The 27,310-nt window shown below is 35.8% G+C and overlaps 1 protein-coding gene across 1 annotated transcript in view; it reads right to left on the bottom strand.

The window, feature by feature from the left end:
* Positions 1 to 27,310, bottom strand: part of LOC149074895 (neural-cadherin-like) — a 345,557-nt gene that overhangs the window by 41,504 nt on the left and 276,743 nt on the right. Inside the window, exon 15 of the mRNA XM_089245836.1 lies at positions 10,893 to 11,036. Coding sequence (XP_089101962.1) covers positions 10,893 to 11,036 — 144 coding nt within the window. The remainder of the gene's footprint in view (positions 1 to 10,892; positions 11,037 to 27,310) is intronic.

Genomic DNA, 27,310 nt, shown 5'->3' with positions numbered 1-27,310 from the left:
CAGAGCAAAGCGAGTAACCAATCCACGAGATTGCGTATCTGATTTCCAAAGCCTGATCGATACACAACTTCTCTCGATGTGTATATATACTTTTTTTTTTGGTTGGTTTATCATCATGAGGTGCGAACATCAGAAAGTTCTAGTTCCGATATATTTATGTTCCCGGATAGTGGGAAATGAGTTTTATGTGTGACTTGTGTTTCCTATTTCCTTCCGGCACTAAATCTCCATCAAATCAATGTACTGTACTCAAGGGGAAATAATTCTCACTGTGTTTAACTGTAGCGATCTCAATAATGCACGATAATTGCATAAAAATCAAAGACCTCAATATGGTAATTGATAACTACTTATAAATATATATTTTTTCCCCCGCTTGACTGTTCATATTTTATGGGGGACGAGACATGCAAATCTACTTACGGAGCTCTATCGTATACGTCTTATTCTGTAAGTAGCATGGAAAGGACTTTTATAAGCCCTTACGGCTAGTAGTAAAATGCGATGTCATTGTATGCAATGCACAGCATGGTAAAGTATTTAAAGTATTTCTATAAGGAGATATTTTAAGATTTTCTTATGCGGAGATTTTTGACTTACAGCCCGGAATGGCATATTCTGTAAGATAACGTTTTCAAGCCATCTACGTTTTTCCTCTTATTCGGTGGTCTATGGAAAAATTTATACGAAATTTTTCTTTCAATCCGCTTTGTATCAAGACGATATTATCTACGAGTATATTATATACACTGAGTAGCCATTTCACCATCTCGTCAATATTTTGTTGGGCCTCTTTTTATCTTTAATACGGCATTGATTACTCTTGGTATGGACTTTACGAGATGTTGATAGGTCAACTGTGAAATCCGAGACCATAATTAATGAATGACATTTTCCAAATAGTGTAGGATTGGATGGTCGTGGATATAGATGTCTGGTGGTTCTTTCAACCTCATCCCACAAATGCTCAATGAGATTGAGAACTAGGGATTGTGGGGTGGAGGAGAGGTCACCTATGAAAAGTAAACTCTACTTCATATTTCTCAAACCAATCCTGCACAATATGTACACTACGGCAGGACGCATTGTCTTGTTTGAAGTAGCCATTGGGATAAACCATCAACATAACAGGATGTACTTGGTCAGCAACGATGCTTAGAGCAAATACAAAGAAAGCCACAACAGGCAAAATGCAAAACGAGGTGAATGGAAAAAAAAAAAAAAGATACCGTCGTCAAAAAGATATCGTCAGATTTCACTGTAACTTTTCCTCGGGTAAGGTTGATAACAAAAGACTGGTTCCTTGTTTTCGGAGAACTAACTTTGATGTTTTGCGAAGAAGGTTAGCGGAAGTTTTCAAAGACCGGTTGGAATCAGTAGGGGTGGTAAGTCAATGGGAAGAATTTAGTACGAAGCTGTCCTCTGTTTTGCACGACGTCATACCCTTTGTTCGAAAAAAGCGTGTTTGTACATCACACCCTCTATGGTTCACGGATAGCGTGCGGAACCTTTATCTTGAAAAGAAAAGAGCATTCAGAGAGTATAAAAGTGGACGAGGTGACCTATCATTGTTTACTGATAAAAGAAGATTGTTGAAGAAAGCGATAAGGGATAGTAAAAAGCAAGTTGAATCTAGGTTGGCAGATAACATTGGCTCTGACCCAAAATCATTTTTTCGATACGTCAATAATGGATGTAAGGGGACAGTTGGCCCCCTCTCGATAGGAGGCTCAAAAGTAGAGAGCAATGTAGGCATGTGTAGTGCTTTCAATGACTTTTTCGCGTCGGTTTTTAATGGAGATAATGATATTCGATATACGGGTGTTGCATGGGGTAATAAAACGCTCAACGATATTCAAGTGGAAGACGTGGAGGTCCTAAATCTTCTAAGAAATGTATGTGCAAGCAAAGCACCAGGACCAGATGATATCTATCCCAGGGTTCTCAGGGAAGGTGCTAATGAATTGTTGGGGCCAGTCGCACAGATATACAGGAGTAGTGTTGCTGAGGGTATCGTCCCGAGAGATTGGAAACTGGCTAACGTTGTTCCGATATTTAAGAAGGGTAGTAGAGAAGTGGTGTCTAATTATCGTCCAGTGAGTTTGACGAGCTCCCTCTCGAAAATTTTGGAAATTATCATCAAAAGGCAGTTTGTGAAGTGGATAGACGAGAATAATGTATTGTCGGATAATCAGCATGGGTTCAGGAAGGGGAAGTCATGTGTAACTAACCTCCTTTGCTTCTATGATTACGTGACTAAGGCTTTGGGTAAGAGCAAAAATGTCGACGTTATTTACCTTGATTTCCAGAAGGCATTCGATCGGGTCCAACATGGCAAACTCTTGAAGCGTTTACACGAGATTGGAATAGGGGGCAACTTGCTGAATTGGATAGAATCGTGGTTAAGAGATAGGTCGCAACGAGTTATGGTGAACGGGGAATTCTCTGGTTGGACAGACGTCACAAGTGGAGTTCCTCAGGGAAGTGTCCTTGGCCCCATACTTTTTTCACTTTTTATCGATAAACTCGATCAGGGTATCGATGGAATTACTAGCAAATTCGCAGATGATGTGAAGCTAATGGGGGTAATCGGGAATGAAAGCGATAGGGAGTTGCTCCAGACCAACTTAAACAAGATTGCAGCATGGGCAAATGAATGGAGCATGACGTTTAGCGTAGATAAGTGCATGGTCGCTCATTTTGGTTCGAACAACCCACGGTTCTCTTACGAGTTGAATGGTGTCACTATCCCGGATGCAACTAGAGTCACCGATTTGGGAATTCTCATTGACGAGCGACTTAAGTTTTCTGAACATTGTTCAGCGGTTGTCAAAAAATCGAATAGAATGCTTGGTCTCATTTTCAAAAAGGTCTCTTCGCGTTCTCCTAAAGTCATTCTTCCGCTTTTTCGAGGCTTAGTTCGTCCTGGACTGGAGTATGCTGTAAGGTTTTGGAGACCATACCTACAGAGGGACATAGACTTGGTTGAAGGGGTGCAGAGAAGAGCTACGCGTGTCCTTATTGGCACACAGGGCTTGAGTTATGAAGAAAGACTTCATTTTTTGAATATGTTTACATTGGATGAACGCAGGTGTCGAGGAGATATGATCGAAGTGTTCAAAATTTTCAATGGGATGGATAGGATGGACCATGAACTTTTAGTACACCGCCAATCGACTGCTTTTACAAGGGGACACCAGTATCGATTGGTGAGGGACAATGCAAGGTTATGGTGTCGCAGGGAATTTTTCTCCAATAGGGTTGTTAATAAATGGAATAGCTTACCCCCGGAGGTAGTAAATGGTAACACAATTGACACGTTTAAAAAGAAATACGATAAACATGTTGGGGTAAATCGGGAAGCTATCCATTCTTAGAATAAGACAACCATAAGTATTCTTTATGGGCATTGTATAATATTTTATCATGTGTATATATTGTTTGTAATTTGTGTTAATTGCATTTTTAATTGGGTTGCTGTATTTTTGAAACATATGACAACCATATTTTTATGGGCATCTTTTTATCAGCCACCTCGTTGGGCATTTTGCCTGTTGTGGTGTTGTATTTGTATTTGTATTTACCCATAACAAATATGGATGCCATATATTTCTAAAATACAGCAACCCAATTAAAAAAAATTCAATTTTAACAACTAAACAATTGGATATGCTGTCCTATTCAGACGCTGATGAACACGAAGAAACGGCCCAAAGTATACCTGGGAAAACATTCTCAAAGTATACCTGGGAAAACATTCCCAAAGCATCCCATTGCCTCCACGAGTTTGAAGGCTTGCAACAATGCACTTGATATGCATGCTTTCGTGCAGTTTCCACCGAATTCTCACTCTGCATGGTGTAACTGAAAACGTGGTTCATCAAACCAGATAACTTGTTTCCAATTACCCACTGTCCACTCCTTGCGATCCTGAGCAAATTCGAGACCTTTTTCTTGTTAGCAGCAGACAGCAACAGTGTTCATACTGGTAATTATAATTGGTATATATTCTGCATTCCATACAATGGGATGTACGGCGGACAATGCATTCAGAGATCCTTTGACATGATCCTTGATTAAGATCAGCTGCAATTTGCAGCACTGTTACTGTTCACAGTTACCTTTCATCTTTCGTAAGTCTGGAGAATCCGTTCCGCCCAAGTCTTCCCATTCATTAGTCGGTGATGACCACGAGTTGCACGTTGAGACTCAGTTTTTTGACAGTCTCGTCCTTAAATACTTTAATTACAGCTGCTCTTGAACATTCGACATAATACAAATACGGCGGTTTCGATGGTACTCGCTCCATGGGTTCCGAGCTCCTACAATCATCCCACTTCCAGTGTGTTTAGTAGTAGTGCATTGAAGCCGTGATTGGTATAAGAGAATGGGGATGATGACTACGATGGCGAATATTTTAGAAAAGAAATGTGGCTGGAAGTACATCTTTACTCTGGGAATTACCATCCACGGTAATTCCCAAGATAATTCCACGAACAATTCTACGGTAATTACTTCGCTGAAGTTGATTTTCTGTGGTTCCCCTCTTACGAGGCGCAAATGCGGTCCGATCTCTCTCTGTTAAGAAATCTCGCCACGGAGAGAAACAGGCCTACAACGATATAATTATTCAATCATTACACTTCACTTATAGTTAGAAAAAACGATGGCAGATGGCAGCACTACACATAACAAACATCGCACAGACAAAAACTTCACGTCAGGCTCACTTACATTAAAACATGCACCCATTCGTTAGAAGTTCCGCAGAGGAATGTGGAAGAACTGCATGTATGGTTTAGTAGCAGTAGCCACGGAGACCTAAGCTTTCCTTTTTATAGTAGCCTAGCCCTTCAGCGGCAACAGTAGTGCCGTAGCTCATTTGCTTAAAACTGTCAGGTGGTTATAACAAATCGGCCGCTTAGTGTATTAATATTCTCCATGCAAGTTCAGCAGTTACTGTGAAGCTTTAAGAAATAGGAAAGTCTGAAAAAGCCATTAAAAGTTTCCTAGAATATTTTAATAAATTCCAGCGTATTTTTTTAGCGTTAAAATAGTCATTTATATAACTTGAATATGATTATTTGTTTATAACTGTTATAAATTATATTAAAATTCTATGAGTCACTTTAAAACTAGATCCATTGAATGAACCACCATATACTTCAAATCGGGAATTATGCCAAGAAAGTGATTCTTAAGTACATATTCCTCAGGAAGAAAAAAAATTCTGGAACCATTAGAAGAGTTTTCCAGAGCAGGAGACATCGATAGTGAAGTGAGGAATTTCTAATAGTGGTGATTAATTAGAATTACAAATTAATGCAAGAACTTTTTGACTATCTGATAATTGCATCAAGAGGCAATGAAGTCAGATTGATTATATGCAAGAGAGAAAAAAAATCTTGTATAGATTGTCTACGTGGATATTTTTTTAATACAAATTTTCTTTAATTTTTAATTGCAAAACATAGTGTGCACTATGTATATAATATCCAAAAACTGCGTTTAATGAGTATATGATAAACACTCATAGCGATTGTTAAAAACAATCATTGTTGAAAAAACTATTCCTAGAAATGATTGTGGGAGAAAACTATTCCTTATTCCTAGAAATAATTGTTGGAGAAAACTATTCCTTATTCCTAGAAATAATTGTTGGAGAAAACTATTCCTTATTCCTAGAAATAATTGTTGGAGAAAACTATTCCTTATTCCTAGAAATAATTGTTGGAGAAAACTATTCCTTATTCCTAGAAATAATTGTTGGAGAAACTATTCTTTTAGAAATGAATGTTTGAGAAACTATTCTTTTAGCAATGAAATGTTTGAGAAACTATTCTTAGAAGTGATTCTGGAAGAACTAATCCTTGGAAATAATTATTGAAGAACTAATCCTTGGAAATAATTCTTGAAGAACTAATCCTTGGAAATAATTCTTGAAGAAACTATTCTCACAAATAACTGCTGAAGAAACTATTTTCATAAATAACTGTTAGAAAAACTATTAGGAATAATTCTTAGAAAAACTACTAGGAATAATTCTTAGAAAAACTACTAGGAATAATTCTTAGAAAAACTACTAGGAATAATTCTTAGAAAAACTACTAGGAATAATTCTTAGAAAAACTACTAGGAATAATTCTTAGAAAAACTACTAGGAATAATTCTTAGAAAAACTACTAGGAATAATTCTTAGAAAAACTACTAGGAATAATTCTTGAAAAACCATATTTTCAGAAATAACTGTTGAAAAAACTATTCTTTATATTCTTAGAAATAGTTCTTGAAGAAAATATTCTTAGCAATAATTGCTGAAGAATCTATACCCTTACAAAAAAATTCTTAAAGAAACTATTCTTAGAAATTTTTTTTTGAAAACACCCATTATATTATCTTAGGCCGGAATTATACCATAAAAGAGTGCTTTTATAAAACTTTTCTGGTATAATCCCGACTCAACATGCAATGAAGGACAAGTTTCTGAATGCATGAAAAATTCGATATTCATTTTGAGCGCGTCAGTCTCGCTATAAAACTGATATTTCCGGAAATAGCGATTTTATTTGGAGTCTCTGCCACACAGAATACCTCAATATGTAATTTTATACAAATCAGTTTCTGAAACCGACTATGAATTAGTTTCCCATCTTTATCCTAACAGTATATCTAGTCGCCACCAATGTAGTATATTGCATACTCCATCTCTGAACAAACACAAAATATTTGACTAAACGGAAAATTCTTTTTCCACGGGGTATTTTCTTGAATTCTTTCTCAAGAGAATTCATCAGAACGATTTTTTTTCTTCTTCCACTTTTCTTTCTTTCTCTCTCGTGTGGAATATTTTTTCTTTTCTTCAAGGAATGAGGAAAGAATCCAAACGCGAGATTTCAATCTTCCGGTCAAAAATCTTTGGAGTGAGAAGAGAAAAGAAAAAGTTATGAATGGTGTGAGAGGGTGAAGGCAAGAAAAGAGGAGTTTCTTCTTACGTGTCTTTGCATCTTTCTCTGAAATTTCAAGGATCCATTTTTCTCTCTTTGCTTTTTTCATATACGTCTGATGCAGGATCGAAATAATAACAATAATAATATTAAAAAAAAAAAAAAAAGCCATACGATTCAGAAGCGAATCTGTCTATTTCTTGACGAGAGAAGTGAACTGATTCATTTCAAAATACTCAAAATTCAACGATCGTATTGGAAGCTTACTTTAGGCGAGTTCAGAAACGGAAAGAAATTTATATTGTACTACTTCTGTTTGTTTTCTGGAGAGAAATGTGTTGCTAAAGTTTTTTTCGCCAACGATACAAGAATGTATTTATTCCATAAATTCGTAAAAAGTTTAAAAATTCATGAAAATTGAAGGAATTGGTATATTTGAATACGGTTTGCGGAAACGTAGCTCCCACGAAAGGGGATTTTTTTTTGGCAGAAAAAAATTAAGTAAAATTTTTGTCGATGAAGGGGGGGGGGGGAGAAAATTATTGAAAATAGGCAAATCAGAGTCCAATAAAATGCAGGGTGGGTGTATGATTAATAGATGATTTTTGGATTTTCCGTACGGGAAAACTGTTAACTAAAAACTCGTGAGAACTCGTGTCTCAAAACTCATAAGAATAACTATTTTGCAAACCACATTCAAAGAAACCAATTCCTTCAAGTTTTTTTTAATAATTTTTAAATTATGTACGAATTAATTGATCCTATATATCCCATAGTATACAGGGTACATAACTAACAGGGTGTACGACATTTTATTAGAAAACCATTGATCCTAGAGGTTCTTTGGGATTTTTGGAGTCCTTCCTGGATCATACTTCCAGTTAGAGAAAGTATCCAAATAACGTGTAGTACCCAGATATGTAATTCGTGTTGAAAGGAGTTGTATAGTAATTTAAAAAAATATATATTTTTTGTAGTATTCTCCATCTGCCCAAGAACCCAATTAAAAAATTGTTGCCCTGTTTCTCCTGACGCAACTATAAAAAATTTCCACATTTGTAAGTGCAATATTTATATTCCAATATATAATATTGGATATATTTAATTCAAAATATGGAGGAAAGTAAGGGGGAAAAATGCATTAAATGCTGGTAAAACGGCTTCCCGCATTTCATGCTGCTTTTTCCCAACTTTTTTTCGAATTCGAATATCCCAGTGGAATATTCATGGTTCGTACTCTATGAAAGTAAAAAAATTCAAGGACTATTTAAGCACTTTTCCAGGCAAAATTTTAAAATTCAAGGACATTTATATCGCAGTTCTTAAAAACCGTGATTTTTTTACAAAAATGAATTGCTAGGATTTTTTTAATTTATATTCAATATTCCCATTTTTAATTTTGAAATGCCAATTTTTTAAAGATATGTAACTTATTAAAGCAATTATAATTCTCATTTCAACTTGTAGACAATGTCAAATTCTAAAGGTCTTGCTTTTAAAGAAAGCCATTGTAGTTTAGTATGCAAATGACATTTAAGCAGAAATCATTTTATGTTTGAAACAGTATTGAACTTTGCTTTCGATAAAAAAAATTAGAAAGCATGTAATCATATATCTAGAGTAACTATATGAACTGTATTTCCTGGAACATTCCCATATTTTCATGTAATTTTGGCCATCCCAAGTTTTTCATGAAAATGTCCCGCTATTTTCACCAAAGCCTATTGAAATTTTTATTCTTTACTGAAATTAAGTATTAAAATTATTTTCCCACTCCTATTAATTATATTATGATTCTAAATATTGTCATGTTAATGTTTTTTCCCCATAGAATCCATTTAAATATACTGCTTTAATTCAATGGCGCTTTATTTTCTGCCTTTGGTGTTTTTTTGGCAATTTTAGCAATAATTGGCAACTTTGCTTACCTTTGTTATCATTTTTGGTGACAATTGGCGATTTTCCCGTATTTTTATCGAGGAAATATGGTCAGCCCACATACATGCAACTGACATTCATTAATTCAATAGTTTAAAATATATTGAAGCAATATCTGAAGCGCAGTGTTTTGCTGCCAGATTTTAGGCAACATCTTTATGAGCATAGAAATACCTCAGGTATGAATGAACATATGTCCTGTTTTGAACATTGTCACATAATTATTATACCACTGTTGCCCTACACATTTTTGGTTCTGTGGAATTTGGTTTAGAGGGGGACTGAGTTGAAAGGGGGACAAAAATTGAAGGAAGAAAGTTAAACTTGAGTTTTGATTCACACAAAATAATTTTTTTTCGAGCACTTATAAGCACTCGAGAATCATTATTTTTTTTTCAAGGACTTTTAAAGACTTGAAAGGGAATTTTTTTTTTCAAGGACTTTCAAGGACTGTACGAACCCTGATATTGCACTTAGAAACATGAAATTGTTTTAGTTGGCATCAGTAGCAATAGAGACCAGGCAACAACTTTATAATTGGTTTCTTACACTCACAAGCTAGAGTAATACTTTGAGCACAGGGTGCCCGCATAAAAAAATTGAAATTTTTACTTTTTTTTAATAACTATACAACCCTTGCAACATGATCGACATATCCGAGTACTACACGTTATTTGGATACTTTTTCTGACTGGAAGTATACCTCTAGGATCAACGGCTCGCCAGTAAAATGCCATGCGTGCTGTTACCTATGCACCCTGTATATATCAAATAATGTTCTTTCCTAGAAGAAATTTACTGCAGCCTGGGGTCACCTTAACTAAGTCTGTAGGAAATTTTTGGGGTCCTTCCTGGATTTATATTTCATGTGTATTAGGGTTGAACACATTCAGCATCCAAAAAACGAGTACATAACTACAGAATATACAGAATTGCTGAAAAATACTTACACAAAAATATGCATGAAAAATTTGTAATGAATATATCTCATTAATTTGATATAAAAATACTTAGAAATTCATTAAAATTTGTAATTAATGAAATAAATGGTTCTGGAATTTCATCAATTCTCGAAACATATGAAATAAATTCCAGGATGGATGAAGAAATTAATACCGGTAGAGAAAATACAGCACTGACAATATCATCAGAGGGTAATTCAATATCTATTGTGTTGAAATTCTTCTTCCGTTGAGAATATTACATATCTATAGATTGGAAAATCTAGATTCTTTTTGCAATTTCATGCCATCTATATTTTCTGAAAGTACCATTTGTCTTCTTTTTCAGGAAATCGTGTTTCGAGCCGAAGTTTCTAAATGATGTGCTAGAAGCTTTCAATTTTTTAAAACAACTCACTGATAAGTTTTATTCAGTTATTAAATACGAGTGAACTTAGCACGTTAAGGACAAGATTGTATAGATTTCAATACAGCAAAAAGTTTGACCAAATATTAGTATCACAGATTTTCCAGAGATTTAAATACACAAAAAAACTAATTACTTTACTGACCCTCCACAACTTGTAGGTAATCTCCAGAGGAAGTTTACTAAGCTTTCAACCGTAGGCAAGCTGTGCCAAGCATTTTAAATGTATCTAATTAATCCACCATCTATCTTCCAAATAGGAAGTGAGAAAATGGCGCGAGTCAATATCTTCGGGTGTATGATTTAATATTGTGGTTCTGCTGCTCGCTGTGAAGTATCATTTTTGAAGGGCTTGCATTTGCATCTCAAAGTAGGAGAACATGAAACCAACCAATCCACGAACCCGTCGTCTCTGCGTATGTGTGCCCCGATAATCCACCAGAATCATTTAAGCCTTTTGAAGCTTTTTCGTGTAGCAGTAAAAAGCAGAACTTCAACCGAATAGCCTGTAAATAATCTGAGTTCTTGATGCGAGAACGTTTTACTTTAATTCCTTAGAAGAATTGAACTCCAGTAAAAGGTACTTTTTATATTCTAACAAAATATACCATAAATAACAAATATAGATAAGTCTATACTCACATTCGTCTCTGTCCCTTGCCGTGACCGTGATGACGGTTTGCTGAATGTCCTCATCTTCGTCGACCTCAGCTTCGTAGAGAGCTTGCTCGAAGTAAGGTGGGTTGTCGTTCTTGTCGCCGATGTTTATTCTGATGAATTTGGTCACTGCAAATAGAAATAAAACAAATTATTCACTAAAAATTAGTATATCCAAACTGGAATTGAATACAAGGAAGAGTATCTCATTCGCAAATATACAGTTAAACCTCGCTACAACAATATTCGATATAACGATAAATCTCTCTACAACGACATTTTCTCAAATCTTGTTTAGAATTGCCTGTGGGCTAATGTTTAACTTCTCTCGATACGATAATCTTTACTACGATAAATCCCTCTATAACGATATTTTATCAGATTTTTCAAACACCGATATAATGATATTTTTTAAATAATTTGCTCTCGAAATAGTTTGGAATTCGATTTTGATTTTAACTTTGTGCCACTTGTTTTCGTTCTTCTGAATGTGTTTTATTACATCGGTATATTTCACCACAGGATCACCGAAAGCGTTAAGGAAGTAATTGATATTGCTATTTTTTATGTATGACATGACAATGCATCGCAGTAAACAACTTTACGGGCACAATACATTTTACTGAATTTTATGAATCAACTAATCAATAACAATTTTTTGCGGCGAATTAATACATCGAAGCACATTTGCTAGTGGTACTAACTATGCCGATTAAGAAAAGATACCAGCAGCATAAATTTGATGGAAATAAGGTAATGTTGCTACACCGATATTTTTACTTGGTCCGCAGAGTATTGTTATATCGAGGTTTCACTGTAGTTAGATCAGTCCTAGGCACTTCAAAATAGCATAGATAGTCACCAGAAAACTTTCTGGCAATATATTTTTCTCCCACAAGCACAAAAAAAAAAAAAAAAAAAAAAAAAAAATTAGAATTCAGACCCACAAACGCATTTCGTTTTGCTAAGATCGGTTTATTGGCATTCAGTTGATTTGAGTGACGTAATCCGCGTAGAAATGCTAGAGGAATTTTCGGAAATAAATATGTATGTATTCAGTCGCAAAATTCAAGTACGATTACGGCCTCTTCCCGTCCAAGAGGAAACGTATTTTACACATTCGAAGCACGAATGTGGTAAATCGCACACTTTCGAAAAGAGACTGTATCACTTTAACGAAAACTTCACAAAAGGATAAAAAAAAAAAAAAAACTACAGCAAAGGAAATCGAAAACATTGTTGAAAATAGGTAGGAAAAAGACACTTCTCCTCCGTTTCCCATATTATTCAAAACACTCTTCAGCAGTTAACGTCTTGACTCGATCCGCATGCAACTCAAATCAAGTGGAAAAAGGTGCGAGGTTCAAAAAAAAAAAAAAAAAAAGAGAACGGAGAAGATTAAGTGCTTTACCGTTAATTGCATGAGAATAATTACCAAAGGGGGTAAGATAATTAAGTCTATGACAAATAAGCGATTATCATGACAAATAGTTTACGCGTGCTCTTGCAAGGTCTTTAACCTCTATTTCCACACAGAACAAAACCCACTGGTTTTTTTTTTAATCTAAAACTTCTTGTTAAAATTCGTTTTTTTTTTATTCGGGAAAGAATATGACGTTACACACACACACACACACACAAACACGCATGTGAGAAAACATTATCCCGAAACGGGATCCCCGCCACTAAATCAGGACTCGGAAAAGCTTTTAGTCACTCACTAGTTTTAAAATTAATAAAGTGCCGCCGAGGAACACGGAACAGTAAATTACGGTTTTTGCCACAGGAAAAAAATAACGCCCAAGGAGGTGGGACGAAGAGTGTCACCACTTTGAAAGTACTTAGTTATATCTGATCGACCTTAGGGGACACATTAGTTTTTTTTTTTCCTTTAGGAGAAAAAAAATTTAAATTGTTCCCCCGTGGACTTTGTATACCCGGGATTCAAATTATAAGGAGTCGGGGCAGACAAGAAAAAAATTTTACCCCGCGAATATGAATTTTTTTTAATGAAAAGAAAGATTGAAGTTTTCTTTCCATCGGAAGAGATCATTATATAATAGCGAAGAAGATTTTGAAGTTTAATTTAGTTCAGTTTTCCCCCCCCCCTTCCGCATAAAGTGCTTTTCAGATTCAAGTACTATTATAATCTTAATTTTTTTTTTTTTTTTTAAGGAAACACAAAAGAAAATTAAATAACATGGAGATGAAGTGCTTAGTTCCTGTTTAAGGCAAGAGTTAACGAGATGGCATAGCTACACACGCTTGTATTATAAATTGAAGATTCTTTCTTTGGTTTCATGAATATGAAATAATTCATGAAGAGAATACTGGACTGAGACATTTACACGAGATCCTATGGGCTATATTTCGCTCTGAATGAGCAATGGTATATATTTCTGTATAATTAAAATGCATCAGAATCGAGCAAAGATACCCACTAAAATCAAAACTATTGCTGATAAATTAATATTTTTTAGTCGAAGAGAAAACACTTAGAATTATTACAACCTTCAACAACCTGACCCCCATTGGACCTACACCACAGGCTGTTAAATTTTTGTTCCATAGAATCTTCGGGTTAATAATACGAAGACCAGGAACCCCGTGTCAATATGTGGAAGGCCCCAGACTCCTTTACAGAATAATGCAGAAACATTTGTAAAAGGTTGAGAACCTTTGATGTAGAGTGTCTCATCAAGGATAAATGTATTCAGTCGTCAAGTTAAGTGTCGTTTCCCCCAGCTCATGTACTTCTGGAAACTTCTCCAAGGACCCCCTAGTTAGAAGCCACTACTACTAAACCGTACATGCACCTCGGACGCATTCTTCCACGGAATTTCTAACGAATTGTCTAACTTGTGTCCCGCGGCACAGTTCCAGATCACTTGAGCGGCCTACGGCACATTTCCACATGATTTAATTGAGCCGCTGCATACGACACGTAGCGATTTACAAATCGCTGGAGTGACTCGCAGCATATTTCTAGATCATTGACACGCTTTGAAACTAGTGAAGTGGCCCGCTATCACCTAAAAGTCGAGCACCCTTGGTTTAAACGAAACGCTTCGATAGTTAAATGGAAATAAAATACAGTGCTTGAAATAACGAAAAACATCAAATTCATTAAACAAAATTCCAAACAGACTCGCAATAATATCCTGGTGTATTGCGTATCAAATGAATCAAATTAATTTCCCGTCACTCACTTACGTCTTATTTATTTTGCATCATAATCCCCTAAGAATTAGTTAAAAATTCCAAATAGACGAAAAAAACACCGCCGAACATAAAAAACAGGCACGAATCACTGAACTCCGGAAATACGCACATTCAAGTAAAAAAAAAAAAAAAATTGATGTTTTTATAAAATAAAAATATACTAAATTAAAACCAGTAACAAAAGGGGAAAAAATACTCCTAAAACAAAATTATCTCTTCTTACGTTGAAAGCAAAATGCATAAATGACGGAAACAAAAATAAACACCGAAAAGGCCTTTTTTTTTCCTCTCCGATGAAGAGAAGAACGAGAAAATAAATCCCCTTGTGAATATTCAACAGCTAATAGGACAAGGATCAAAGACAAACATTTATAATCATTGTTATTATTATGAAAAGAAAAGCATAAACAAAACAAAAACAAAAAATACTAATGACCATTTCGAAATTCAAGTCAATGAATACGCGAAGCGAACGGAATATTAAAAGGTTTTGATATATTTCCCTTACACCCCCCCCCCCCCGCCACATAATTGAGCGCTGCCACATCAATTGTTTAATATTAACTATTATAATATTTACAAGCTGATGAGTTTTATTTAAGAATAAAAATATTGTTGCGAGAAGCTTGATAATAGGATCAAAAGAAAATTTATTGTTCCCTGTAGTTATTCAGGTCTTCGCTCTATTTAATTCGCTATTATTACAATTTTCAAATTCATTATAACGTCCGCTTTTAATAATACAAGAAAATTGAATTTGAATAATTTCTGACTAGACGATTTTCAATAGAAGAATGAATTTTGTATATCATTCATGGTAATTCCACCTTTGGATTATGCATGGAAAAACAAGGTATGAGGTGTGTATATTATAAATTTTAAAATTGCAGAGAGTGTACAGAATTAACTTGTAAATTTAGAACATTTTTATACGCCTCTGACAAAAATTTCATCCTAACAATGAATCAGACAAAAATTTCATTCCAGTAGTGTTTCATTCCAGCTCTCAGACAAAAAAAAGCCATTTTCGACAATGCATTAGAAATTTTTTTTATTCCAACAATGCTTCAGACAAAATGCCATCTGAACAGTGATTCGTTAAAAATGCTATCTCAACAATGATTCGTTAAAAATGCTACCTCAACAATGATTCGTTAAAAATGCTATCTCAACAATGAATCGTTAAAAATGCTTTACCAACAATGCTTCAGATAAAAATGCTTTACTAACAGACAAAAAATGCTATCCTGACCAATTCGAAATCAAGTCAATGAATGCACGAAGCGGACGGAATATTGAAAGGTTTGATAAATTCCTTTACACAAAATAATTGAACCCAACTGCATTAATCGTATTATTAAGTATTATTAAGCTAGCGAATTTTGATTATTAAAAAAATTTTTTTGTGAAGCTTGATAATGAGATCAAAAGGAAATTTATTTGATTTCCAGAACCATTTTGTATACTTAATTCATTATCATTGCAATTTTCGATTGCATTTTAGAATTATAGCGTTCATTCTCAATAATTTTACAAATTAAATTTAAATAATTTCTATGACTTGACTATTTTCAATAGAAGCATGGATTTTATATATCCTCGAACAAACTCCACACTTGGATTTTGCACGGAAAAATATGGTGTATATCTAAACATTTTAAAACTACCGAGGATATAACAGTGTAAGGTTATAAATTCAGAATAATTGTATAAACTGGAATGAGTTCTAAGAAAGTATACATGTGTATGCATTAAAGGATCCATCTCCATTCACGAATACCGAGAAAAAAACTAAAAATCACGGGAGGAAAATAACGTGAAAATAAAACCACCTGCCACAATAAATTTGGTTATGCAAAGTTCTGTTGCGCAAAATAAAATTAAGTTTATCGATCGAAACGTGAAATTGAATTTATTGAGTCATAAATATATATATAATTATATTTTTCCTCCTTTCTCTCCTTTGTTTGCGAATCCATCATCATACGTTTCTTACAAAGGAAGGATGTAAATCAATTTATGTATGAATTATTTTCGCGCGGCTATTGAGATGCTAATATTATAGCGCTATCGTATTCTTAGAAGTTTGAAGTTTTGAATACACTTAATTTGCAATACTTATATTTGTACTTATGTCTGAATTGCAATACCTATGTTTGTACTTATGTTTCAATTGCAATACTTATGTTTGAATATATATTGCAATGGTTAAAATCATGTTCGTTATGAATGTGTCAAATGCTTGAATGGTAAAGAGTGGTAGATACCATGTTTAAATACGTTTATAAAACGGACACCAAATGTAGAAAAAAAAAAAAAAAAATCAACATTTCGCAACGCATTTTCACGTACTGAAATAGACCATACGTTACCGAAAATGTTATTCCTACAATGCTTCAAACAAAAATGTTTTTTCGACAATTCTCCAGATGAAAATGTTTAATCCAACAATCCTGCAGTCAAACATTTTATTCCAGCAATGCTTCCGGCAAAAAAAATTTTCCGAACAATGCTTTCAGACGGGAATGTTTTCCAAAAGATGCTTTAGAGGAATTTTCTGCCCCTATTCAACAAAAGTCCTTCCGAGAAAAAAATGTTTATCCACCAATGTTTCAGACAAAAAATATTTTCCGAACAATGCTTCAGACAAAAAATATTTTCCGAACAATGCTTCAGACAAAAGTTTCATATTCCAACAATGGTTTAGAGCAGTGTTATCGAAAGTGGGAAATGTCGTCCAAAGGGGGTAATGAAAGTCCGGGGCGGGGCGGCGTAAGCTATGGAATGTGAATAGGATCAATGGGTTGGCCTGAGTAGGGGGCGATGAGAGAGAAAAAAAATTGTAGAAAGGGACCACGTGAAACAAAAAGTTTTGAAATTTTGCTATAAAAAAAAAAATGCCATCCTGATACTTCACAGAGAAAAACGTATCACAACAATGTCTCGGAGAAAAAAGTTAATCCGACAATTTGCTTCAGACCAAAATATCCACAGTAACTATTTCCTACTCAATGTGCTATATCACTCATTTCAATGTGTTCCCAATTCATAAATGTTTTCGGAATAACATGCAAATTAATACCCGTGAAACCATTGCGACATAGTGTTACGAATGAACATTTGAAGTTTCATAGATATCTGATAACAAGCTCAAATACGCATTCCAAACGCTCGCTTTCGTGATAAAACGGAAGCCGTACGCATTGTAGAACCTAGAGAATGCTTCCTGAACATCACTCAAATATACGAATGACTATCATTTCCCTAGCACGACGAGTACAGGCGATTGAAAACAGCCACGAATTTACACAAATTTTAGACTGAACGTTCTCTGTCAGCGAAAAGCAATTTCTGTCTGCCCTTTTCATCTCATCTGAGAACATACATATTTTTTAAAGCACAGTGCAGTGAATTGTCAGGAAAACAGTACGAATGGGGGAATGGGAATGGAAAATTTCCAACACATTTCTCTTTACTAAAAAAAAAAAAAAAAAATCCTTTGAAATCCGGCCTCCGTGAGCGGTCGAAGCGACTGCAACGAAACACTTCGTTACAAAACACTGGCACTTGAAATAGGAAAAAGACAACAAATGCAAAACAGCTCGGAGAAACCGACTTCTCTTTCATCCTCACACCTATATACATGTATAGCGCCTCTATACTCCTTATTTCTACCCTTAAAATAAAAAAAATAAAAAAGCAAGGGACTCGCGGGCGATCTAAGAATCACGTGACCGACGTCCCCGATACACGCTAGTATACAATATACACGAACACGGAAAATCCTTATACTGTAGTACTTCTTCCTCCAACACTTTCACTATGCAAGAAATTGAATTTTTCTTTGTTCTTCCACGTACATCGATAAAAAGTGTTTTTTTTTTGTTCAGCGGCTTTCGTGGAAGAAAAATCGTTTCCTAAAGAATTCAAGGTAAGAACTTATTTCTTTTTTTTCAAATTCTAGAACAAGAGGATATAAAAATTCCCGTCTTCACTCAAATAGATACCACAAGAAATTTTTCTAAAAGAAGCGAGTGGAAAACGAAAAAAAAAATATCTAAAAGTCAAGCTGGTAAGGAAAATTGAGGAATAAGAGGTGGGAAATTGCCAAGTAAACTCGAGAATGGAATGAGAATAAAAACAAAACGATTACGCTATCTCGATACAAGTATTGCCTAGCATGCATTTGTTGCGTATTACCAAGCAAAAGGAAAAATCAATCTGCGGAGTATATTCTCGAAGGAACTCCATGTTGCCGAGAAGGAGGTGTCTTAAAAAAAAAATCACACATCTACAACTTTTGCTGACGCCATAAATTCATGGAAGGCGGGGACGAGTGGGGAGAACAAAACAACTGAAACTACTTTCGAAAAACATCGAACATCAAATATTTAGCGAGTTCAAACGATTTTCTCGTTACTTTTGGTGCAGGGTGTGCCCAGAAAATCGTTTGACGGTTTGTTTTTGAAGCTATTCTGGAGGCGGTTTTGGCGGGACAGGCCGCAGAACTGATTCAAGAAACTGTCCTATTGTAAATACGAATTCTTAATGACAGATAGTGTAGCGACACAAGTGAATGTCGTCGGGCATCGAATGAGAATTTTATCAGTATATTGTTATCACGTAATTGAGAAAGCATAAGGGGCTCGTACTTCCCCCTACCCCGGGAAATCAAAAAAATATTTCAAAACGTTTTAAATGTTTGAAACAGAATTTCAAGAAACTTTCCATCAATTTATAGTTGCTACATTCCAAAGATCGATAAATCAACAGCTTTCCTTCCTTGAAGATAGGTACGCCTTTGTAGTTCCCGCATTCCCTCTCTGGTGGAGGACTGGTAATTCTGTGCCATGACGTAAAAATCTAAAATGTTGAAGAAAATGCGAAAATTAAGCAATATCACAGGGTGAACACATCCCAGGCGACTGAAAAATTGGCATTGTGACGCCTAAAATTTTCTTTGTGTGGTTACTAAATTGTAGGCAGAGAGCAGTACAAAATGTGTGTGTGTTTAGAATTTATAGCAGCATTATCTGCCAACATGAAAGAGGGTCACTAGGCCCCGAAAGAGATAGAAAAAGCATTATTTTGGAAGTTTTTCTTCGGATAAAATTTTTTTTGGAGCCTCGCCTAAATATTTTTCGGGTGCTTAGATTTTTTTGCGATTTGCCCAGCCTATGCTCCATTTCGCATGAACTAATACGTCAAGGCACGTACACACTAGTGCGCCGATCTTGCAACGCACAACCCACTGCAGTGGTTCTAATCGGCTCGTGGGTACACAAACTTCCTCTGTGTTCGTTGAAAAAAATCGATCCCAGGTGGATCCAGTGAAAACAGCTCAAGAATAATTTACAACACCGTACAAATTACTGAACAACCAATTGCTAATGCTTTCATTCCATGATCCGTCAGGTGATCCGTCCGGGACACTGCGGGAAATAATCTAAAAGCGCCGACTGGCGACAAAATCTCACACTACCATTACAGCGCCCTAAATTAAATTTGTGGCTTGTTCAACAAATCTGCCGCCAGAAGTAGCCTACGTCTTTTGAAGGTCTCTCTTAATATTTATCTTTAATACTTTGAGGTTCAGAGGTTTTTCCGGTACTTCGTTGGTGTAATTAGTAGTTTATAGCGCCTCCACGGCAATGAGAAAGACTCCCCTTGATGCTATCTATCGCATTTTTTGTATAGCTTATGAGTTTTGCTAAAAAGCCATATTCACAGGTGCTTTCCTGTGATCGTAAGGGGTCGTTGTAGAAACGACAGTTCATTGCAAGACCATTTCATCGATGGTGATAAATGCCTATTTTTTTTGTTTGAGCATTTCAAACCTTATCCACAAAATAGTACGCTTTAGTCAACTAAACACACTCAGATGAGAATCCGCTTACCATACCAGGGAGATGGAAACTTTCAGTACTGCCAAGATGAACGATTCTCCTACATTGCAAACCACAACCAACAAAAACATTAAACAGCATTAAATTCAATGCAAGAGGCAAACAAATACCAATCATTATTTTCCCCTCCAACTACGTTCCAGGGTGGATATTGGCTGTCACTATTATTCGAGATATAACATCCCACCAACGGAGCCCTTCAGTGATTGAGTGACGATATCGGATGACTTATTTAAGAGAGATATTAACAATAGGTTGGGAAAAGGGGGAAAGTTGAAATTATCCGCGAGCTTCCAGCTGTGAAAGGTGTAGGAGATGGAGGTTAAACTCAACGTTCAGCCATTAAATTGTCGAGAATAGAGCCTTCCCTCTCACGAGTGGTCATAGATGGCGAGAGAGAGCGAGCGAGCGCACCGAGTGCCCGATTCCCCTGTCCCGTCCACTATTCTCTACCTTTTCATTACATATAACCTCCCTCGGGCCATTCGTTAGTGTCTTCGAGGCTATTCAAGAACAAGGGAGCCACGAAATTAAGCGTCTGGTTTAATGGCCACGGAGCTGCGATTAACCGCACCAGCTCTCGGACGGAAACGGGGCTCGAAACCAGAATGATGTTGGAAGCGGGTGGGGAGAAATATGATGGTGAGGACGGGTGTCCGTCTTTACCTCTAACTACCATAATGCCACGAGTTGGTTCCCTGTCCTTGCAGGTACAAGCGAGCGAGAAAACTCGTTAGAAACCAGGGAATTCCAAGCCTCCATGTCTTCGACTCTAGAGTTATATACCCTACTACGTCTACTTGGGTAGAATGTATCCCGATTTTCGAAGCACCGAGCCATTTCAGCATTTTATTTTCCTCGTTTTAAACCCACTCTTTTCTCAGGAATAGTCGGCGGTCTCTTCCCGGCCGACCCTTCTGCAAACAAAAGCATTGTCCTCGCGCAAACACGCGTTAGCAAAACGGGAATATAACCCAGAACAAACTCAAAGAGTTGGTTGGCCGTTTGTTTAAATCTCGAGCAGCTATTTTACTGCTACTAAGTAATGATGGTGATAGCGGAAGAAAAACATTTAGTTTTAGGGTCTTGGAAAATATTTAAAAAAAAATTTTCTATTTGTTTAAGAGTCAGAAACGCGCGTGTCAATGTTCGACTAGAATTTTAAGTTTTCAAACATCGTAGTGTTTTTGCGCACAAAAAACACTCGATAAAATACATTTGAATATTTTGTTTAGTATAGCTTAACTCTACAATTGGTAAGCACTGAAATATCCGGAGGAGGAAAATTTTGAAGGGTTATGATATACAGTCGACGCTCGTTAAAACGACTCCACGTTACAGCGACCATTCCATTACAACGACCGGTAGGATAAGTCCCAATTTTTTTTTATAGAAAGAATAACCTATATGTTTTTCCTTTCGATATAACGACCTTCCAATACCCGTAATATAGGTCTGAGAATAGTTTTAGTATACTGAAACTGTTCAGAGTATGTAGCACCCGTTCTGGAGGACATATTCCATTAAAATTTGATACATACGCTATATGGTCTATGGGGGGGGGGGGGAAAGAAAAATTCAATAAAAAAGCGCCACTTTTTCATCTGGCGGTCGAAAATTTAACTTTTTTTTTTCTTCTAAAAATCTCTCTCCCATGTTCTCATTAAGATATCATAAAAATTGGATGTATTCGGATAACAAGTTTTTGAGGAAAAACTACTCAGAGTACGAGAAATGTAATCATAATCACCCTGTAGTTTTGTAATAAAGCGAATTATGTGTGTGGGTTCCAGTTCTCTTTCATTCTGACGAATATTAATGTCCAGAGACATTTCAGGTTATATTAAGCAAATCAAGTACCCTGAACGCCATTACATGATCAAAAAATATTTATTGTCAATATTCAAAAAATATGGGATGTAGCACTTCACGAAACACTATATTTATATGATTTACGCAGATATGGATAGTTTAAATATGTCGTTTATTGTTTGCCAACTTTTCTAACAAAATGAAAATTGAATGTTTAAGAGTTTCTTAGAAGCATCAATGCCGAGAAACGAGCTCAAAGTATAAAATGCGTTTACTTTAAAAATATAAGAAAACCCATGTTGCTTGAGAGCAATATTGCCAAAATAAAGGGTTAAATACTGTTCTCTCACCCACGAGTCCTTGTTAATTGGATTATTCTCTCATCCACAAGTTGTTGCTAATCGGATCGTTCCCCCTCATCCACGAGTCGCTATAACCAGGATCGTTCTCTCATTGCTTCTACGATCGTTCTCTACCGGCCACACCTTCAGGCAACGATCATGTTCCTAACAATGACCACCGCATTTCGGATCATTCTCCTACCCACGAGTCGTTTTAGCCGTGTCGTTCGTTCTCTCACACACGCTGCGAGAATCACCGTACATTTACTAGTAAAAAGAAATCTTGTTACGCCGTTACATACCCCTCGCACAATGGCGACCCATGCCTTCATAATTTCCACACGGCTAAAAAAAATCATCAATGGATTCCGGAAAATGCTAATGCAATGTTTAATACCGAAGTACTTTATTCACACACACAGTTACATCATCTGTAATCGGATTTCAACCACAGATTTGCGGCAGTTCATATTTATCAGGCTATTTGTTTCAGAGCGATAAGAAACCTGGGACAGACAGATAAATTGTGAAATAAAATACGAAGTATCCGTATCACATCTTCGGCCAAAAACAATTCCTCTCCGGAAACATTAACAGTAAATTCGACGAAAATGAAAATACAAGAACGCGGATAGAAATTTACAGTTTTCACTCGGAGAGCTACACAATGCATATAAAAATGCATACGCGCGCACAGATATATATATGCGCATATATATAGCCTAGCTAACGTGTCTCACAGAAAATAACTTTGAATATAAAGGATGTTCAACCACCACCAAGGGTTGGAAGAATTCAGAAGAAAAAAAAAAAACTCCCACGACAGCAAAAACTATGAATTCTAAAAAGTTTTATTTCGCGGTACAATGAATAACCCTTAGGATATGAATAACTGTTCCTAGTCAGGCGGAAGCCATTTACCAGAATATAAAAGACCGGCGAAGAATTGTCCGCGGCGAGTAAGTGTTAAAAAAAATAACATGAAAATATGTTTTTATATTTAGTTTGGCCAATGAATACATGATCTGCGTGTTAAAATATAGAGCAAAATAAATTGTATACGGCGTGAATTTTTCTTTTTGCAACGTATTTCTTAGAACCTTGTAATTCGTTTTTATTCAGTTGCAAATCAGGTGGTGTGTGAGTGAAACACATGGACAACATCCGTTTCAGCACGTATATTTTAGTCTATAACACATAGAAGTTAGAAGTGAGTTCCTCTCCTTCAGCAGAGGAATGGGTACGAGGTGCATGTAGTATTAAGTATTTATTATGAAAATTTTATTTTTACAATTATTTCAGAAATGTTCTTTTCCTTATTGAAAAAAAGGCATTCGGTAGTAACTTTCTTAAACTTCACGAAGCTAATTGTTGGAACAATTATCGCGCAACAATTCCCCCACGGGGAAATTCTGATAAAACTTGACAAGCGTTGAAAATATCTATCAGAGCAGTAGGAATACCATTTGAGAACATTTAATTTAAGATTGTCCACTGTTACAATGCTTCTTACGGTCTGCTAGCCTGACTGAACTAGCAGTAAAATTGCGTTGCACGTGCGATTTGAATGGATATAGAGAGAGTGTTTCATCAACATCGTCTAATTTCAGAATTTTTGTTTTGATTACGGATAGGGTGCAGCAGAAGTAACCGGAATTTATTTTGTTGTCGAAAAATTGATGGTGGGTGTTCATAGCACAGCCTAGTAGTTGAAAAATACACGCCTGAGTAGCAAAAACTCCGACGAACAGCTAGGTACGTACCCGCAGAGAGCAGACAGACCTTCAACATAGTACTTGATTAACAAGAAAATTCAAGCATTTATCATATTCACGGCAAAATATGGAAGGCAGCACCAGCAAGAACAACGAAAAACAAACACAACTCTCTACGCATAACTACGTTAGAGTCCATGCATGCACTCGGAACATACATTCCGGCATGTACCGATTCGTTAGAAATTCAGCAAAGGAATGGGTACGAGGTGCATGTACGATTAAGTACTAGTACCTAGCAGGGTTTGAGGTACATAAAAAATTCCTTTCGCAAAAAACCGAAAAGGGGGGGGAAAAAGCTTTAGCAAAATGGTAATATGCTAATGATAGATGGTTGGACGTCTACTCGTTTCGTACCTCCTGTACGCATTTTTGCGAAAGTGGCTACCACTTCTTTCGCATTTTGCGAAAAATGTGACCGTAGCTTAAACCCTATTAGTACTAGATGCCACAAACCTGTAAATTTTGAGGCCTCAAGCTCCACCATAGTGACAAATAAATCTTACGATCAACACCAAAGAAATCGTCAAAAGAACTCGGCATTTTATAATCAGTTTCATTTGTCTCCTTAACGCCTTCAATAAAATAAGATACTCCATAAAGTATATGAAACATTTTAAAAGAATTTACTCTCATTATAATAATATTCATTGGAATCACTTCGACAGACAATAGATTTTTGAACAATTCTAGGCTGTTCCATGTAAGCCGACGGTGCATTAATTCAGTGATTATTAATCACAATTAAGATGGCTATTAATTTCTAGGTGAAGGAAGGGAAGAGTATCAGGAAGGAAAATCACTGATATGTCATGTATCCATGAGTTAATTTTACAAAGCCATGGCCCCCCAACTTAAATATAAAAACGCAATGTATAACTTGAATAAAATATAGTCATATTTTATGAGATTTGTGAAGTGAAAGTGTCTAAAAACGAATTAAATCGAAGAAGAATTTAGATTAAAGTTTCGCAAACCCCCCCCCCCCCAACCACCTCAGATTAAGAAACTGAATTATGGAGTGAGAAAAGTAGGTGTCGAGGGGAAAGAAAACTAATTTCCAGGAACGGAATCCGATTCCAAAATGAATATTCAGAGCCGAAAATAAAAAAATCTTTCGAAAGTGAATATTTTATATCCAAGTTAGTGAAGTCGGAAAAACTCGTAAAAAGTTTCTACGAGAACTTTTCTTGAAGGGGAAAAAGAATTTTTTAAAAGATGATGCTATAAAAAAAAAAAAAATTCCATTATAATGTCGGGCTTGGAATCGATTAAAATTTTCAACTGATTAATTACAAAAATTTTAATCGATTAATCAAATTTTAATCTAATATTTTCACACAAATGTTACTTCATAATTTATCAAATTTTTTTTTTTATTAATTGATAAAAACAAAAATATATTTCGTTCATTTCACTCAACTATTCGCCATATGTAAGCAAATATTGGAATAGATCAAGAAATTCAGGCTGCTGTCAAATCCTGAAATTTCTTCAGCAGGATCTTGTCTTTGTTTTCGATAATCAGTCGTATCAGGTTAATCACAGATATCGAAACTATTTTCCGTCTTCATAACAGTTACTTTTTTCCCCTTGAAATTGCTCCTAAATGGTAGAGGAGGAGGGGGGGGGGGCTAATGTTTACCGAATACGAAAATTGTTTATAGTGGAGACAACACATTTTGGTACTGTTTTATAAAATTTCCATCAAACCCAATATAAAACTGAAAACTCGCTAGTTTACGTTGAACTCACTTGTATTCCCCGCATGTCGAAAAATATGATCAAAATACAAATATATTTATATATGGTCACTTATCTGACATGCTTTATCTAGGAATATAATTTAAGGCATCTAAAACAAATCGAAATAAATTGTGAAATTTCAATAAAAATTTAAATATGATCAATATAGTCGATTATTTCAACTAAAATTTTTAACTGCGATTAACAATTGATCGATTAATCGAACCAGTCCTATTATAATTGTAAGGGTACTTTTCCGCGCGTCTTTTTCTTGATGAAGATAAATCCAATACGCCGCATTTAGGGGTAGGCAGCATCAATCACTGATTGAGAGGCATTAGGTCCAACATATACTTTTCTCAATCCCTTACACACAACACTTGCGGCAAAGAAGAGATGCATCACATGCACATACTATATATACATAGGTATAATTTTTTCCCCCTCTTGCCTGTCCCTTCCATCCACAAATGATGGTTCGAACGGAAGCAACAGAAAACCACCGGAGCTCAAGTCTTAATTGGTGACCAGCATCTTCTGACCATTAATCTTCTCCCTACACGATTACGCGGACAGCAAGAAGGCTGTTGACCAAAGCTCCTAGATCCAGGAAAAGTGGCGGGAATCCGAATGCAACTCTATCTCTTCTCCTTGTTGGACTGGGGGGAAAGTTAAGCTGGTGGGGGCCAAGAATGGACATATCCGTGGATACACGCACATGGCATTACCTCCATTAATTTCTATTCTCTTGGTATTTTTTTTTTATCTGATTGAAGAATACCACCCTTACCACGACAAAGTAGTAATAATAAAAAGAAGAGGTAATGGGAAGAACATGATGACAAAAAGCTTTTTTTTTTATTTGGAAAAGGGGTATTTTCAGGCTAAAAGTTTTTGTAAGTGGTATAAGAGGTAGCAGGAAAAGGCGTTCTGTCTCACGTCGTTTTGGAACTGATAGATTGCGGAAGAGCCGACAACATATAACGTTGTTCAATCTCCGTAGCTAGAAACTTTTAAAGAGAAAAAAATTGGTGTTTTTTTTTTCGTCTTTTTTTACGTTGACAAATTACACTCCTCTCACTGGAAATACGTGTCTAGCACCCACCGAAATCCTCTAGAAGACAAGCTATTTCTTCGATAGAAGTCACTGTTCTTATGCTATTAATCAAATATCTGTTCATGAAATCACAGTCTAAATTGGCTATAATGGAATTCACGGGGTGCCACGAAACTGCGTGGGTATAAAAGAGGTTGATTTTTTAGATAGTGTGTGAAATATATATGTATCCAGATATTATTTTCCACAAAATGGTTGTTTCGCTCTAATATAAATAATGCAGACATAAACTAAGCTTGCATCCGACCTCTTAACATTTCAATTGACAATAAAATCTGGCACCGCATTGATATTTCCAGGGGTCTTTCAACACAATGAAATTCCGCACTGGAATGTGTACGAAATGCACGTACATATCTCAAACTACATTTTCACAGAAAGCAGGTAGACCTTCGGAACACGATATTTACATAATATGAATATTCAGACAATTATCATTTTTACGTCAAAATATAAAAGACGGATGGCAACACCAGCAGAACAC

The sequence above is a fragment of the Pholcus phalangioides genome, unplaced genomic scaffold (assembly GCF_987345545.1).
Source record: "Pholcus phalangioides strain wild (caught in Gottingen) unplaced genomic scaffold, Ppha-v1.0 ptg000016l_1, whole genome shotgun sequence".
NCBI lineage: Eukaryota > Metazoa > Arthropoda > Arachnida > Araneae > Pholcidae > Pholcus > Pholcus phalangioides.
Note: the sequence above shows the minus strand (reverse complement) of the source record. Positions and strands in the feature narration are given on the sequence as shown.